We start from the raw sequence: 14,434 nt of genomic DNA on the forward strand, positions 1-14,434 counted from the left end.
GTTCATCTCTTTCGGTACCCCTTCCAGCTCGTTGCTGGCGACATAGATCAGATCGGGCACAAAGTTCGCGGGCGGTGTCATTTAATCTCTGGGTATCATCCTCGCCTCTTCGCCCACAGGAATATCACAATCGTCGAACATGGCCTAAGCTCGTGCTCAGTCACCAAACTCTTGTCTATGCGCGTAACTAAGTACTTAAGATTTTTGTTCTTCTTGATGCCAGTCCTTCTTAAGTTCCTGAGCCTGAACTGCTTTAGACTTGACCCAACTTGGTTTGCTTCAAACACTTTCACAAACGGTCATAGTCCTCAAGAAACCTCCGGCCTTCTCGGAGCTGGCTCTACGTACGGTTTTGCAGATATTTAACAAAGAACTCAAGGTCGCGTAGAGTAATTCAATCTAACATCACTGCGCAATCATTGTTCCGACCAAGCCGTACGTGATTACGTCTCTACTTTGTCGTGTGGTTTCCTTATGCTTATTCTCAATTCCCTCTCCGTCCAGCATGTTGATTGATTACTTCCCGTGCGTTACAGCCTCCGGCCTCCTTTTCGTTCTGTGGATTGAAGCTGGCGCTCGCTTTTGATATTTATCCCCTTGCTGTCTTTTGTTGCACTGGAATCCCCTTCACAACGATCCAACACGAAGATGGCGTTGATGCGCATCATGGTCATGATATTGGACCGAGCAGACACTATAAAACGCGACTTGGAGGGCATCCAGCTTATTTATACTATTCCATCACTTTGCATACAATATCACTATGGTCAACCTACAGGCGCTTTACTCTGTTCCAGCTGCCGGCTTCAATCATGTCAGTCTGGCATCTCCGAGCACTCCCAGGGTACCAGGACACTTCCCGGTCCCAACACCTCGAGACTCTACATCAGATATGCAGCCTACAGAGTTGACAGGCAGGCCAAGGATCAACAAGGCAGGGTTAATCGTGACTGCTGAGCTGGATCAGGCTATTTCGAGGTGTCGAAGCAAGGTTCAGAAATTGGCGAAGGACTGTCGGAGAGGGAACAGACGATACCGGCGAGTCCATTTCCGTCGTCTGCCCACGGACACTCTGATTTCATGTGCTGAATTCGATGCATGTCGTAGGGATATCGATTTCGACTTATTGGAGGATCGAGACAACTGCCTGCACGGTATCATTGTGGAACCCAACCCCAAGAAGTATACACCTACGGAGGCCCTGCGCGTTACTCAGATATTCCACGATCCTAAGTTCTTCGTGGATGGTGCGACGGCAAGCGATATTGCACAAGGCTACCTGGGTGACTGCTGGTTCCTCAGCGCACTGGCTGTGGTGGCGACCGCTGGACTGATCGAAGTAAGAGCGATACAGTAATCGTGACGAGCTTCACTCGATGTTCTGACATTTCCCTCGTATAGCAAATATGTGTGGAGGTCAGTCGTCGATGGGTACCACAAAGCTAATCTGGTATTAATTCGTGATTCGTGAACCAACAGAGAGATGAAAAAGTCGGTATCTACGGTTTCATTTTCTGGAGAGACTCGGGATGGGTGGACGTCATTATCGACGAGTGAGTTATCTCATCGGGTCGTTATCATTGTAGATTGCTGACTGCACTCCTAGTCTTCTCTTCGTGAAAGTTCCCCGCTGGACGGCTCTCACGGACAGAGTAAGTCTTCGAGATCACAATTTATAAAATGCAAAAGCCGATTCACTAGGTTATTAGGAGCATATGTTGTATAAGAACGACCAAGATGCGTATGCAAAAGACGCACGAAAGGGAAGCAAAGCCCTTTACTTCGGAAAGTCTCGGGAAGAAAACGTATGCTCGGCTGTCATTTGTGCAAAGTATCTTTGGCGTGCTGACGCTCAAACTCAGGAAACTTGGGTGCCTCTAATCGAGAAAGCTTATGCTAAGCTGCACGGAGACTATGCATCCCTAGAAGGTCAGCAAGAGACAAGTGAACATGGACTTGATAAGCTCTCCAAATACTCACTCTGTTCTATAGGAGGATATACGAACGAAGCAGTGGAAGACCTGACCGGGTAAGCCGTCTCCTTTCGTAACATTACCATGCCGCTGACTTCACTTACACAGTGCTGTATCGACTTTGATGTACACACAGGTCCGTCTATATAGAAACGGTGTAGTGTATTAGAGCCATGACTGACGCCGAACTGCTAGGACATCCTCGACCCCGACGAATTCTGGAAGAGCGAACTACTGAACGTCCGAGAAGATCGTGCCTTTGCTTGCTATAATCCGAATACCATGAACATGACTGGCACGACTCTTACGAATGGACTCGTCGTAAATCATACATACTCTGTCATCAAAGCCATCGAGTTCAATGGAAAGAGGTTCCTGAAAGTCCGAAATCCGTGGGGTATGTATGAGTGGACTGGAAGGTGGAGCGATGGGAGTAAGGAGTGGGAGGGACAGTGGTTGGAGGCGCTTTCCGCTCTCGACTATAAGTTCGGAGACGATGGAGGTATAGTGACATATTATGATTGATTCTTCATCACTGTTCAATAACCTTCGATTACAGAATTCATCATGGAATACTCCGACTTCCTGCAAGCTTGGGATGTTGTTGAGAAATGCCGACTATTTGACGAGCAATGGTCCTGTAGCCAGCTCTGGTTATTAGCAAACCTGGCAACTTACCCGCGACCCACGAACTATGGCGACGTCTCCTTCACTTTCTCGCTCTCCAAAGATACAGATGCTGTAATCGTGCTCGCACAGCTTGATACCCGATACTTCCGCGGTCTATCGAGCCACTATACCTTCAGTCTGCACTGCCAGATCTTCAAGGAAGGCCAAGATGACCCGGTCTCTATGTCCACTCACAACAAATTTTGGGACCGGAGCGTCAATTTGGAGGCGTTTCTAGAGGCGGGCGATTATGTCGTGCAGGTGCCTAACTTCTCATGATTTCCAACCCATTTCCACTAATATGGCATTGGAATGACGCCTCAGATTAGAGTAGAGAGGTTGCCTCCAAATTTCGCCCAAGAAGACATGGTCCCGAAGGATCCGGCACAGGTCATACCCGAAACTCCGCAGAGGAAGATGCTCCAGAAGACGTCGGAAGGACTACGAAGCATGTCCATTGCTGCCAGTACGTCTTTCACGTTCCTTCCGGTCGTAGCAGTCAAGTAAACTGGGATTGACATCAACCTTCGTACATAGACTTCAGACCATCGTATGTATTGTTCCTTCCATCCGTCAGTGAAAGACCACGCTGAATGATAGCTTAATGTAGTGACTACGGTGAGGACATGCCTATCACCGAGGAGACTTTCACTGGCATGGACATCACGAAGATGGAAATTCTCATGCATAGTCTATACGAAGAACATCGTAAGAAGCGCGAGGCCACCTTCCGTCCACCAAAATCCACTTCTAGTAGTGTCACGACTACTCCTGCTGAAGGAGTCGTCGTGGCCGCGAATTCCATTTCTGCTACTACCCCGGTTGAGATCACCGTGTCTCCTCAGGCTGTTGGTTCCCCATTCGCTTTACCGTCGGGAGTGACGGAGACGTCTTCTGCTGACAAGGCTGCAGTGGGAGTGACCTCTACCTCGACGGTGCACCCGATAGATCCGACGAAGAACAAATCGGCAGATGGGTCAGAAGATAAGGGGGGTGGATTGAATGGTACCGGCACGACGGAAGGACAGCCCAGCAAGGAAAATGGCCACGTCGTTGAGGAAGAGGTCAAGAAGGATGCAGACGTGAAGCCATCACCCGAACCAGCAAATGTTCACATAGGGTATACCTGCAACGGATGTAAAGGCTCTATCGCGGGATCGAGATTCCGTTGCCTGGAGTGAGTCCCGCCCATGTCCATCTCATTTACATTTCTTGTACTAATTTTGACGCATGTGTATGTCACAGCGTCGTTTGTTGCGGACATGGTGGATTCGATTTGTGCGAGGATTGCATGAAAAATAATGGGCACAGGACGGGGCACCAAATGCTGGAGATCACGCTCGCTGACCCCGAAGTTCAGGAGATTTTTGCGGAGGATGTAAGTTTCAATTTCCCCGTGCGTGTCGGTTGTACTAGCTCATCTTGCTCTGTTGCCCCTAGGACAATCCCGAGAAAGAATCCGTCATTGTTGGCCTACGGGTGTACACACATAAGGAGTGTGCCGCTGTCATCAAAGGCCAGCTGAGGTATGTTCTGCGATACGATTGTAAGCCTTTTTTCAAGTACTAACGCATATTTACGCTGTAGACACGGCAGCATAATCAGGAACTACCTCACCATGTCCAAGATAATTTGAAGGTGGGACCTTCACGTGTTTGGCACCCTTGTGTTATTCTTTTATCGTCATGTCCATACATCACCATTGTTCTCAAAACGAGTGTAAGATCTCTGTGTCTATCATCTCGACGTAGTACTCAAAGTCGACAATACCATCAAATGCGGCCGTTCTTCGTAAACGCATATAATCGAGGCCAACGTTGTGACTCGGCAAGAGGACATGAGGAAGGTGCTTATTCGAAGAAGGCTCTAGCCAGAAGCCGACGAATATCCTCCGTATCACTCTGCACTCCAGCGGTACTGCTACGCTCCCGAATGCGTCGATAATAAGCCTCCCGAACCTCAGGTACCAGCTCGTCCCACATTGACGAAATTCAGACCAATATCAGTGCAGTTTAATAATGATTTGTGCAAAATAATCTTACCACTTCCATCCACTTTCCCGCAAGGAATTCTCATCCACGTCACCATCGGAAGGCATCGGTTGAAGCCGCTCTTTGTCCAGAGCCGCGTTCGAAAGCGCCATATAGAGAGGCCGCTCTGCGATGCCGTACACATAGCGAAGTACGGGGGATGTGACAGTGAAATATCGCATCTTGTTCACGACAGCTTTGCCAAAGAAGTCCCTTCCATCCACCATCATCCAAGTATTCTCCACCGCGGGGTCGTTCGTCAGCGGTTGTGAAGAGGATGATAAGGCACACGGCCCTTCGACGTCCGTCACGTCGAATGGGATGGTCCAAGTGTGTCGATCACCGACTCGACGGTTGCGCTCCACATAAAAGGACTGGTTGGGCCAAGTTGACGAGCGTACGGGACGCCACCCACGATCGTGATATTTTTTGAGAACCACAAGTTGGGCATACTTGTGGCGTCGCATGGAGAGAGTTAAACGTCGCTCGAACGTTGTGTAAGGATAGAGAGAGTACGCAGCATTGTATGCAATAAAGTTCATGACGCATGCTAGTGAGGCTGAATGTCAGACAACAAAAGCTAACGGAATACCGTAGCACATACTGGAATGGAAGCCAAGAATGCAAGCGAAAGGTGATTCGTTCGACGATATGATCTGTACGGACAGTGTCTTATCTTCTTTCTCCTTCTTGAATGTGTAGATAGCATGGATGCCGGTGCCAGGATACATCCCCGCCATAGCATCCTCGACGATCTCATCGATCTCCTTGCGTTCATGGAACGGAGTCCATGGTGGTACGGCTTCCAAAAATGTCGCTGGCTGCTCCGCTGATGGAGCAAATACGAAGCCCTCCTTCTCTATCAACCAGTGTCCCACCCTCTTCGCAAACCCCGGATGTGTATAGACATCCATGTCGGAGTCTGGCCAGATGGTTCGATCCATGAACTGCAGAGCATTAGATCCAGAGATCAACGTCCCGGTCTGTGCTTGTAGTGAACGAAACCCTAGAGGATCATGGAAAAATCGGGATAGGTGACGATTGATACTGTACGCCCTGACAGAGTATTCCTGAGCAGCTGCGTGCAAGAGACGTGACGTGAAGCTGACACGAGTGATATCGACGGCAGAGATGCCAGAGAAAATACCATCGTAGATCGGTCTGCGGGAAAAGGTGGATTCAATGTACGCTGGTGTAGCATCCATTTCTCAAAAGTTTGCTGATCGTCAGAACGATGGGACTGTAAGAGACTGATGTCCAAGTCACGGTTACTGGTAAGTACGAAAGAAGGTGCATAAAGGCTTAATTGTGTGGCGGTAGGTGGCGGTGGCACTGAAGTGATCGGTACACGTCATACCAGTTGGCAACGTGGCCTCAAAGTTGGATCTTGACACGAACGCTCTCATAGTCGAACACAGACGGGGTATTCAAATCATTATCAACGGCGATCCTCGTTACTTACCGCCATTGATTTCTGGTGCTGAAGCAATATTCTAGCTCATGTCTCGTATCGCTCTTTCCACTATTCAGGCATTAACCTTCTATAAAGACTCTCTGACCACCTCTCGGCGAGGAAAACCTATTCAACAGCTACAGTGCGTCGGAGGACCATGCGACCTTTTCGAACCTGATGTTGTACGCTGTGTCAATCAAGGTGGTGAAGGAGTTGACGTAGATTGGAAGGCCAGTGTTTACTATAACATCTTAGCCGAATGAATGGGTCACTCGCACTATTCTGACCTTGTGGTTCGTTCGTACAGTGTGAGGCGGACCTTCCAGAAGCATTGCGTTTCGGGAGAGTACAAGTGTCTTGCGAAGGGTGGTCTTCTCCCGGAGACTCATATGTTCTCAAAGGTATGTCTTTATTCCGAAGGACTCGTATAAACTTGACTCCCAAAAATCACATATATCCAATTTAGGCTCCTGCGGCCTTGAGTATCGCTTGGTGCAGGTTCCAAATAAACTTAGAAATACTGGAAGCGACAGACAGTCTTACTCTGATCATAGTGATTGGTTCTCCTGTAGGTTGACTTCCTTTCCATCCTCGTATGTCTTTTATTCTCCGCTCATTTATTTTGTAACTCGCAGCGGAGAACTTGGCTTCCCTTGTCTTCTACGCTCTTTGGTTCGGTATATTGGCATTCATAATTTACGCTTTCTTGAAATCATGCTTGGGCGAACGTCCACGCACGCCCGGTTCTTCTTCTCAACATCCTCCTGCACCTGGTCCTTCCGGTGGTGGATGGTTTCCAAACCGCAGTCCTTACAGCGATGGTACGGACACACCGCCGCCATACTCGAAATACCCTTCGTCTTCCACAACCGGGCAGCCCTCTGCGGGTGCCAGCGGTCTAGGAGCGGGGAATTTCTGGACAGGTTTGGCTTTGGGCGGTCTTGGGACCTACTTCATGAATCGCAATCGCGGCGGACGAGTCGATACCGAGTTCGATAGGGTTCAACGTGAACGAGAACGAAGGAGAGAATGGGATTGGGAGCGGGAACGTAGACGGCCGACTGCGTCGAGTAGCGGAAGGCTCTTCGGACGGCAGCCGAGTTCGGATTCGACGTCTAGATTCGGTTCGACGAGTCTCGGAGAGGGGGCATCGGGCTTGGGCTCAATGAGGAGAAGCACAGGGTATGGTGGCTCCAATGTCCGGTAGACGAACTTGTGATGTAAGAATAATGTGGGTACGAATATGATTCTTTTCCTAGATTGAGCTGACATATCTTGTACCAGGTGAATTACTTATTTGTAGCCCATCAGTTGTACTGGGCTTGATTCCACTCAACGCCCCTCAGCCTAGCCAAGACCTCTTACCTTTGTATCTACTGGGTCTAGATGATGGTCGAACCTTCCAAATCGATATTAGGGAAGGTTAGACCTCGGGCTCGCTCGAGATACTTCCAATAATCTGCCGGATTATGTATTCCGGCCAGCCTCTCTCTTGCTTCTTATTTATGTCTCATGCGCTCCCCGAGCTCCTTAACTATCTTTGTGCCTTTGGCATAGACAGTCCGAGTTTCTTGCACGTATCTTAAGCCTGACATAGAGTGGGATGAATTATAGCATGCTTGGCATGCTCTCCGAAAAGCTCATGTGCTCGATTTTTCTCTCAAGATGTCTCGGCCGCTACTTCTCTCAAGGTGATGCCACGTCTACGTTTGATCTGCAAAGACGGTAACTATGTCCGAGGTTTAAGCTTCCTATTTGACATATCTGGAGTACACTGACTTGCCTCGTGATGGTCGCTCGGGACTCAAGATGGGTGATGCTCGGATTATTGACGGTTTTGAGAAACAGGTCACGCTAGGTGTGTACTGCATGCACAAACTGACGGTGTATATAACACCAGCGAGGGCACGTAGCAGTTGTGTCCCCTTTCTACCCGTCATCGTCGTATACCTCCTGGGCATACGTCACAATGTTCAAGTCACTTACCATATCTCTCGTGGCCTTGGCCATGAGCGCACCGGCTCTTTCAGTATCGTATGTCTTCTTTATCTTTCGTGCTTGGATTATGACAAGAAACTGATGTATTTCTACGCAGTATCTATGGACAGTGTGGTGTACGTATCTAACACTGTTTACAAAACTCGCTGAAGGTCGTGAGGACTGACATATTTCTGTGTGGTTCTCAGGGTGTCGGATGGACTGGTATGATGATCATCGTATTCTCTTTTCTTACTTCACTGACGGCCTTGGTTGTGACAGGGGACACAACCTGTGACGCTGGCCTTGTCTGTACCCACCTCAACGACTGTAAGTTTCAGTATTGACGCTTCGTCGTCATTCGTTGTCCGCAATAGTCACTGACGAAGTCACGCAGACTACTATCAATGTCTTGCTGGCACTTCCGCTACCACTACCCCAATCACTTCGCCGTCCACGACAAGCTCTGCCCCGGCTCCCACCGGGTCCACAAACCCACTCTGCTCGAACGCGACTACTAAGTTCCAGTACTTCGGTGTCAACGAATCTGGCGCTGAGTTCGGTAACACCGTCATCCCCGGCGCTCTCGGTGCGTACGATGACTTGCCTCTGTTCTTCTCAAAACGATAGACTGAACCGTCATAACGTATAGGTACGGATTATATCTGGCCCGCGCCCAGCAGTATCGACGTGCGTTTTTTTCTCTCATCCCTTTTTTCGAAAGATTGCTAATGTATTTCCGCTCCGACAATAGTACTTCATGAACCTTGGCTTCAACACCTTCCGGGTTCCATTCTTGATGGAGCGTATGGTTCCTCCCTCGACCGGAATGACTGGTGCCTTCAACCAGACTTACTTCAGCGGTCTCTCCTCGGTAACTTGGAATTCAATCTTTGTCTATTTCACTACGCTGACTCCCCCGTCAGACTGTTAGTTATATCACAGGAAAGGGTGGTTTCGTTCTTATCGAACGTAAGTTCTCAAGGTGATCGAAACTCTGAAGAGGGTTACTAAGGTCATCGTATAGCGCACAACTACATGATCTACAATGGCGCCACAATCACGAGCACTTCCGAGTACGCTTTTCCTCCTGACACATGCGATCGTGGCAGCTGAGTTCTAATCCATCATATCCAGCTTCCAGACGTGTCAGTTTACACAAATTTCCCCGGTGTTTGGCTATACTGATACTTTTTTTAGTCTGGACGAACTTGGCTACTGAGTTCGTGAGTGCCTACTTCGCCTTCACCTGGATGTTAGTATCGTGGCGACTCATTTTCATGCCACAGAAAACTAACGACAACGTCATTTTCGACTTGATGAACGAGCCGCATGATATCCCCGCCACGACCGTTTTTGACTTGGTAAGTATACTCAACGCTTTCTTGATCGAAGGAGGTACCTATCCGTCATACCAATGCCTGGATTTCGAAATCCTTGTAGATGGCGGCAGGTATCAAAGGTGTTAGGGCCGCTGGCGCAACCACTCAGCTCATCATGGTTGAGGGAACCTGTACGTACCTCCGTTGTCCATCCGTGATAACCATCTCATGCCTTTCTTTGCCGCCACTCTTCAGCTTGGTACGTCACTTGGCCCTGCCGGTTTAAGGAAAGAGTCGAATGATCCTAATCTTTCTGCCTGTGCCATGAAGGACTGGGGCGTGGACCTGGACATCGTCAGGAAACGCCGCTGCTTTCACAGGCATCAATGCAGCCGACCCAAACAACAATGTCGCCATCGGTGAGTACACGCCGGAATAACCCTGCCAATATTTGTTGATGGTCTATTTTCTCTCCCTTCATGAAACACAGAAATGCACCAATACCTGGACTCTGACGGCTCTGGAACTTCCGATGTCTGCGTTTCCAGTGATATCGGCGCCTCCAGGCTCGCAGATGCCACTTCATGGCTGATCGCGAACAACATCAAGGTAAGCCTCATTGTCAAGCATGATTGTTTCAAGGAGTGCCTCTGACCAAGGCTTCAGGGCTTCCTCGGCGAGATGGGTGCTGGGTCGAATGGTAAGTTCTCGGCCTAGATTCCTTTGCATATCCAGAATGCTCATTCTTCCCCGCACTCACCCCGCACCCCGCATTTCGTATTCCGCACCCCGTACCCCGTACCCCGTACCCCGCAGATGTTTGTATTGAGGCCGTTCAAGGCGCTCTGTGCACGCTTCAGGAGGCAGGCGGAGTGTGGTTGGGCGCTCTCTGGTGGGCTGCGGGGCAATGGTGGGGCGATGTAAGTTCTCGCCTTTGTATTTTGCGGCTGGGTCGCTTGCTTATCTTCCGCTCTCTTTATACAGTACTACCAATCGATCGAGCCTCCTAGCGGCCCTGCCATCCCATCCATCCTGCCACAAGCTCTCGAACCATTCTTGTAAACCGTCATCGATGGGTATGAACGATGAGAAAAAGGGGTTAGAACAGCTTCGTGACGATGCGATTCATGATGAAGTTGACTATATACAGTGTACCTTGGGGTTTCTATCTGTAGGGCTGCAAGTAAGGATTTCTACTATTAGTCCGAATGGAGGTGCGCGTGGGTTGTACTGACACAGAGGCAGGAAATACATTCTTCCCAAAGATGGTTTGATAGCTAAATATGAGATGCGCTCACTGCGCTGCGCAAACGTAAGTACAGTGCAAATGTAGCTTGCGTTTTCGATTGCGACCAGTCGGCACTGTAGCAAGCCACCAATCACCGTTGTCCGGGGCTAGCCGGTATGGTTAGTGCCGAGTTGCTTCAATCCGACCTCTATGATACTCACGACGACTCCTTCCCCGATGAGACTTTTTCGTTGGATGCTTCGACTTGTGCAAACAGTGTAAGTAACTGATAAGTGGAGAGAGTTGACTGACGCAAGAATGATGGCGACGATGCGTCTCTTGCCGGACCGACCTCACGCCGTGTCAACGTTTCTTCCTCGTACCCATGATGCATCCGGATAGACCCTAGTACGCCTTAAGCTTCTCACAGAATTCTAACGCGGGGCGGGGTCTGTTCCTTGAATGTACCAGCTGACCTTGAGAGAAGGCAAAGTAGGTATATAAACACAATGTTCGGCGTGGGGGTTTGTCGAGTCTCCCTTCCGACGTTTCTGCGGGCCTTAACGAATCCCCAGTAGTTCGAACTCACTCTAGCACGCACGTCATAATGGCTGGTGGAGGAGATGTTTCTGCAGTCTCATATGCTGCTACCCGTAGGAAAGCACTGGCCGGCCAGTCAGGATGGGTACGTCCAACCTCTACCTATGGCGAGACTATTTGTCTTATCCGTCCGCTCGCACAGGCTGGTTTGGTGCACAACCGCAGAGTATTCGCAACTGCGGTCTTCGCATCTCTCGGTGGCTTGTAGGTTTCTCTTAACACAACTTCCAATGTGTCCGTTCTGACCAATATTCGTGTAGGCTTTATGGTACGTTCTTGACTAAGCTTGACTCGACACAGTTGCTTGACGCACATGTGGTACGATAGGTTACAATCAGGTATGTTGGTCACTGTAGGATCTAGTAAGATATACACTGACAGCCTCATGCCAGGGTGTTTTTTCTGGAGTCCTTGGGTACGATGCTTATTTCATGGACAAACTTCTCGCGATCTGCTCACCTCGTTGGACAGGATGCATAACTTTGAACAGAGGATGGCGTCAGCAGTTGATGACACTAATACCAAGGGCTGGCTTGTGTCTATCCTGGAGTTGGGAGCGTGGTTTGGAGTCCTCGTCAGCGGGTTTCTCACAGACAAATTGTCCAGGAAGTACACCATTCTACTCGGTATGTGGGTGACTTCTGAACGAGTCAGGACAAAAATGATGAAGTGCGCCCACAGCCGTTATCGTGTTCTGCATTGGCGTCATTGTACAAACCGCCGCCTTCCAGCCGTCATCCATCTACGGAGGTCAGTGAGTTTACTCTCTATATAAGGGCACTCCAATGACCACGCGGTATGTCACAGGTCGATTTGTGACGGGTATGGGTGTGGGGGCCTTAAGTGCTGCCGTCCCCTTATACAAGTGATTTATTTTTAAATATAATATCATTGATCCGTACCGCTGACGTTGTTTATAGTGCGGAGGTTGCACCTCCCGAGGTTAGAGGCAGTCTCGTAGCTCTCCAACAGCTTGCGATCACCTTTGGGATCATGGTATCTTTCTGGATCGATTACGGAACGAACTTCATCGGTGGTTCTGGCGACACACAGAGCGAGGCTGCATGGCGTATCCCCATTGCCTTACAATTAGTTCCCGCCATTATTCTCGGCGTTGGCGTGCTTTTCATGCCGTTCTCACCGGTACGCCGTCCTTATCTCCTCCGTGATCTCCTTCGCTCACAGTGGGGTGTGGCCAATCATTAAATAGAGGTGGCTGATGAACAAAGGACGTGAAGAAGAGGCCTTGACCGTTTTAGCCCGCGCACGCTATCTTCCCGTGGATGACGAACTAGTGCAGATTGAGTTCTTGTGAGTGGTCCGGAATACGTGTTTTTCAATTTCTTTTTATTCTTTTTTTAAAAAATATATATTTTGTTTCAGGGAGATCAAAGCCCAGGTTGTATTTGAACAGGAAGTCTCACAGGAGAAGTTCCCTCACCTCCAAGATGGCAGTCGCAAGTCAGACTTCAAACTGGGGTTCTATAGCTATCTAAGTCTATTGACAACGAAGAGTACGTTTTGACGCTTTTTGTGATTGCCGTGCAAATCATTAATGCCCCGTCTTTAGCTCTGTTCTTCCGTTTGTTGATAACGACTCTTACTATGTTCTTCCAGCAATGCTTGTATCTGTTCTAATGTTCCTGCTGGTGCCGATGCTTACTCGTTGATTTTTACAGGGACGGGCGTCAATGCGATCCTGTACGTGTCGTGCGATGTTACTTACTTCTCTGAGCCATGACTCATCAAGCCCACCAGTTACTACGCACCTACTATCTTCCAAGAACTCGGCTTGACCGGCAACACAAACTCGCTTCTTGCCACCGGAGTGGTCGGCATTGTGTGAGAAATGATCATTCACCACTTCCGCCCGCCTCGCTTCTGAGATGTACGCGAACTTCTCTTAGGATGTTCCTAGCCACCATCCCGGCTGTTATCTGGATTGATAAAATTGGCCGCAAACCCATCTTGATTTCTGGAGCGTTCATTATGGCTGCGTAAGTGGTGTTGTCGAATACTGTGGCGGCAGTCTAATCAACGGTGTTGAGAATAGGTGTCACTTCATCGTCGCAATCCTCACCGCAAGATTCTCCGACGATTGGCCTGCGTGAGTCATTTACATCTATGATTGTATAGATTCAAGAAGTTGACCACAGTGTTTCGCAGGCACCGTGGTATGTGGCATTTTGTTCTTTCTGCAATATGGAGGTTGTTCTCAGTTTTATCGTACAGCCGCTGGATGGGTTGCATGCGCATTTGTCTGGGTCTTTGCGGCTGGTGAGTTGTGTTGATACCATCCAGGCGATATCACAAGCTAATAGACATGCAGCCTTTGGTTATAGTTGGTGAGTTTTAAGAACAACTCTATATATTTCGGACGAGATAAGCCTAAAAGATTTTTCGGACAAAAGGGGGCCCGTATCATGGGTAGTCGTGGCGGAGGTCTGGCCCATGAGTGTCCGTGGAAAGGGTATTTCAATCGGCGCATCCTCAAACTGGGTCAGTAACGCGTTACCATATTCGTATACCCCGTGCTGACGTTTTATCCTTAGATGAACAACTTTATTGGTATGTGCAACGCAGGTTTTTGTGGACGACTTATTGAACAGAATCGTTTTGACAGTCGGCCAAGTCACCCCCACTATGCTGGCTCATATTGGCTACGGGACGTTTGTCTTCTTCGGCGTAAGTTATGTCACCTCCCTCACAATGTCTCACTCGCTGACCTCTTACAGCTATGGGCTTTCCTCGGCGGCGTTTTCATCTGGATGTTTGTACGTTGCATTTTCCAATCATTCATATTCTTCAAGTCCCTAACAATAAGCGATGTACAGGTGCCCGAAACTAAAGGGCTTACCTTGGAAGAAATGGACGAGGTCTTCGGCGACTCTGCAGGGACAGCACTGGCAGACCAGCAGCGACATGCCGATATCAGCCGCCGCCTTGGTCTCGACAAGGTTGGTCAGGATCATGGAGATGTATTCAACAACGACGACAAGAGTTCCCAGAAAGAGAAGGTTTGACGATACTATAATGAGATGGATATTTCCGCTGTCACCCATTTGCTCAATAGTCCCGTTCTATGCCATGAAATGATTTCTTTCAACTGCGTACCTAAGTTATCTGTCGAATAAAGACGGATTGTAATTGTCTTCGTATTGCCAATGCTACAGGCCGCATCG

General features: G+C 49.1%; 5 protein-coding genes across 5 annotated transcripts; 4 read left to right on the forward strand and 1 right to left on the reverse strand.

The window, feature by feature from the left end:
* Nucleotides 1–892: 892 nt before the first annotated feature.
* STEHIDRAFT_48578 (cysteine proteinase) lies at nucleotides 893–2,921 on the forward strand (the record flags this gene model as incomplete). The annotated part of the gene is made up of 10 exons (XM_007299210.1): nucleotides 893–1,339; nucleotides 1,402–1,416; nucleotides 1,480–1,553; nucleotides 1,607–1,652; nucleotides 1,710–1,805; nucleotides 1,863–1,929; nucleotides 1,993–2,029; nucleotides 2,082–2,109; nucleotides 2,169–2,475; nucleotides 2,533–2,921. 10 exons carry the CDS (start codon nucleotides 893–895, stop codon nucleotides 2,919–2,921), a joined length of 1,506 nt encoding a protein of 501 aa, XP_007299272.1.
* Nucleotides 2,922–4,680: 1,759 nt separating this feature from the next.
* On the reverse strand, nucleotides 4,681–5,877 carry STEHIDRAFT_152845 (uncharacterized protein; the record flags this gene model as incomplete). The annotated part of the gene is made up of 2 exons (XM_007299906.1): nucleotides 4,681–5,222; nucleotides 5,277–5,877. The coding sequence occupies 2 exons, from the start codon at nucleotides 5,875–5,877 to the stop codon at nucleotides 4,681–4,683; spliced, it is 1,143 nt and encodes a 380-aa protein (XP_007299968.1).
* A 198-nt stretch (nucleotides 5,878–6,075) lies between these two features.
* STEHIDRAFT_144569 (uncharacterized protein) lies at nucleotides 6,076–7,606 on the forward strand. The gene is made up of 5 exons (XM_007299907.1): nucleotides 6,076–6,355; nucleotides 6,433–6,526; nucleotides 6,592–6,693; nucleotides 6,761–7,356; nucleotides 7,410–7,606. Exons 1-4 carry the CDS (start codon nucleotides 6,173–6,175, stop codon nucleotides 7,330–7,332), a joined length of 951 nt encoding a protein of 316 aa, XP_007299969.1. The 5' UTR covers nucleotides 6,076–6,172; the 3' UTR covers nucleotides 7,333–7,356; nucleotides 7,410–7,606.
* A 488-nt stretch (nucleotides 7,607–8,094) lies between these two features.
* On the forward strand, nucleotides 8,095–10,676 carry STEHIDRAFT_182854 (uncharacterized protein; the record flags this gene model as incomplete). The annotated part of the gene is made up of 19 exons (XM_007300278.1): nucleotides 8,095–8,159; nucleotides 8,221–8,239; nucleotides 8,312–8,327; nucleotides 8,385–8,432; nucleotides 8,500–8,691; nucleotides 8,755–8,792; nucleotides 8,857–8,976; nucleotides 9,029–9,074; nucleotides 9,130–9,178; nucleotides 9,240–9,250; nucleotides 9,303–9,328; nucleotides 9,392–9,466; nucleotides 9,546–9,615; nucleotides 9,680–9,683; nucleotides 9,755–9,843; nucleotides 9,915–10,033; nucleotides 10,091–10,124; nucleotides 10,241–10,344; nucleotides 10,409–10,676. 19 exons carry the CDS (start codon nucleotides 8,095–8,097, stop codon nucleotides 10,484–10,486), a joined length of 1,203 nt encoding a protein of 400 aa, XP_007300340.1. The 3' UTR covers nucleotides 10,487–10,676.
* A 522-nt stretch (nucleotides 10,677–11,198) lies between these two features.
* Nucleotides 11,199–14,423, forward strand: STEHIDRAFT_165558 (general substrate transporter). The gene is made up of 24 exons (XM_007299908.1): nucleotides 11,199–11,337; nucleotides 11,395–11,456; nucleotides 11,513–11,520; nucleotides 11,580–11,590; nucleotides 11,645–11,667; nucleotides 11,724–11,878; nucleotides 11,934–12,002; nucleotides 12,060–12,117; nucleotides 12,173–12,395; nucleotides 12,463–12,563; nucleotides 12,636–12,766; nucleotides 12,823–12,873; nucleotides 12,932–12,953; nucleotides 13,011–13,094; nucleotides 13,160–13,249; nucleotides 13,306–13,359; nucleotides 13,419–13,426; nucleotides 13,485–13,529; nucleotides 13,582–13,597; nucleotides 13,664–13,751; nucleotides 13,805–13,820; nucleotides 13,876–13,937; nucleotides 13,988–14,026; nucleotides 14,087–14,423. Exons 1-24 carry the CDS (start codon nucleotides 11,260–11,262, stop codon nucleotides 14,273–14,275), a joined length of 1,683 nt encoding a protein of 560 aa, XP_007299970.1. The 5' UTR covers nucleotides 11,199–11,259; the 3' UTR covers nucleotides 14,276–14,423.
* The last annotated feature ends 11 nt before the right edge of the window (nucleotides 14,424–14,434 follow it).

This window comes from Stereum hirsutum (genome assembly GCF_000264905.1).
Source record: "Stereum hirsutum FP-91666 SS1 unplaced genomic scaffold STEHIscaffold_2, whole genome shotgun sequence".
Classification (NCBI taxonomy): Eukaryota; Fungi; Basidiomycota; class Agaricomycetes; order Russulales; family Stereaceae; genus Stereum; species Stereum hirsutum.

Excerpts from the sequence above, each read along its gene's own strand:
- STEHIDRAFT_144569 (XM_007299907.1), top strand. The coding sequence starts at position 6,173 with ATGTCTCGTATCGCTCTTTCCACTATTCAGGCATTAACCTTCTATAAA. Across the intron at positions 6,356-6,432 it reads GAGTTGACGTAGATTGGAAG|TGTGAGGCGGACCTTCCAGA; the intron begins GCCAGTGTTTAC and ends TCGTTCGTACAG. Across the intron at positions 6,527-6,591 it reads AGACTCATATGTTCTCAAAG|GCTCCTGCGGCCTTGAGTAT; the intron begins GTATGTCTTTAT and ends TATCCAATTTAG.
- STEHIDRAFT_165558 (XM_007299908.1), top strand. The coding sequence starts at position 11,260 with ATGGCTGGTGGAGGAGATGTTTCTGCAGTCTCATATGCTGCTACCCGT. Across the intron at positions 12,767-12,822 it reads AAGTCTATTGACAACGAAGA|CTCTGTTCTTCCGTTTGTTG; the intron begins GTACGTTTTGAC and ends CCCCGTCTTTAG. Across the intron at positions 13,095-13,159 it reads ACCGGAGTGGTCGGCATTGT|GATGTTCCTAGCCACCATCC; the intron begins GTGAGAAATGAT and ends AACTTCTCTTAG.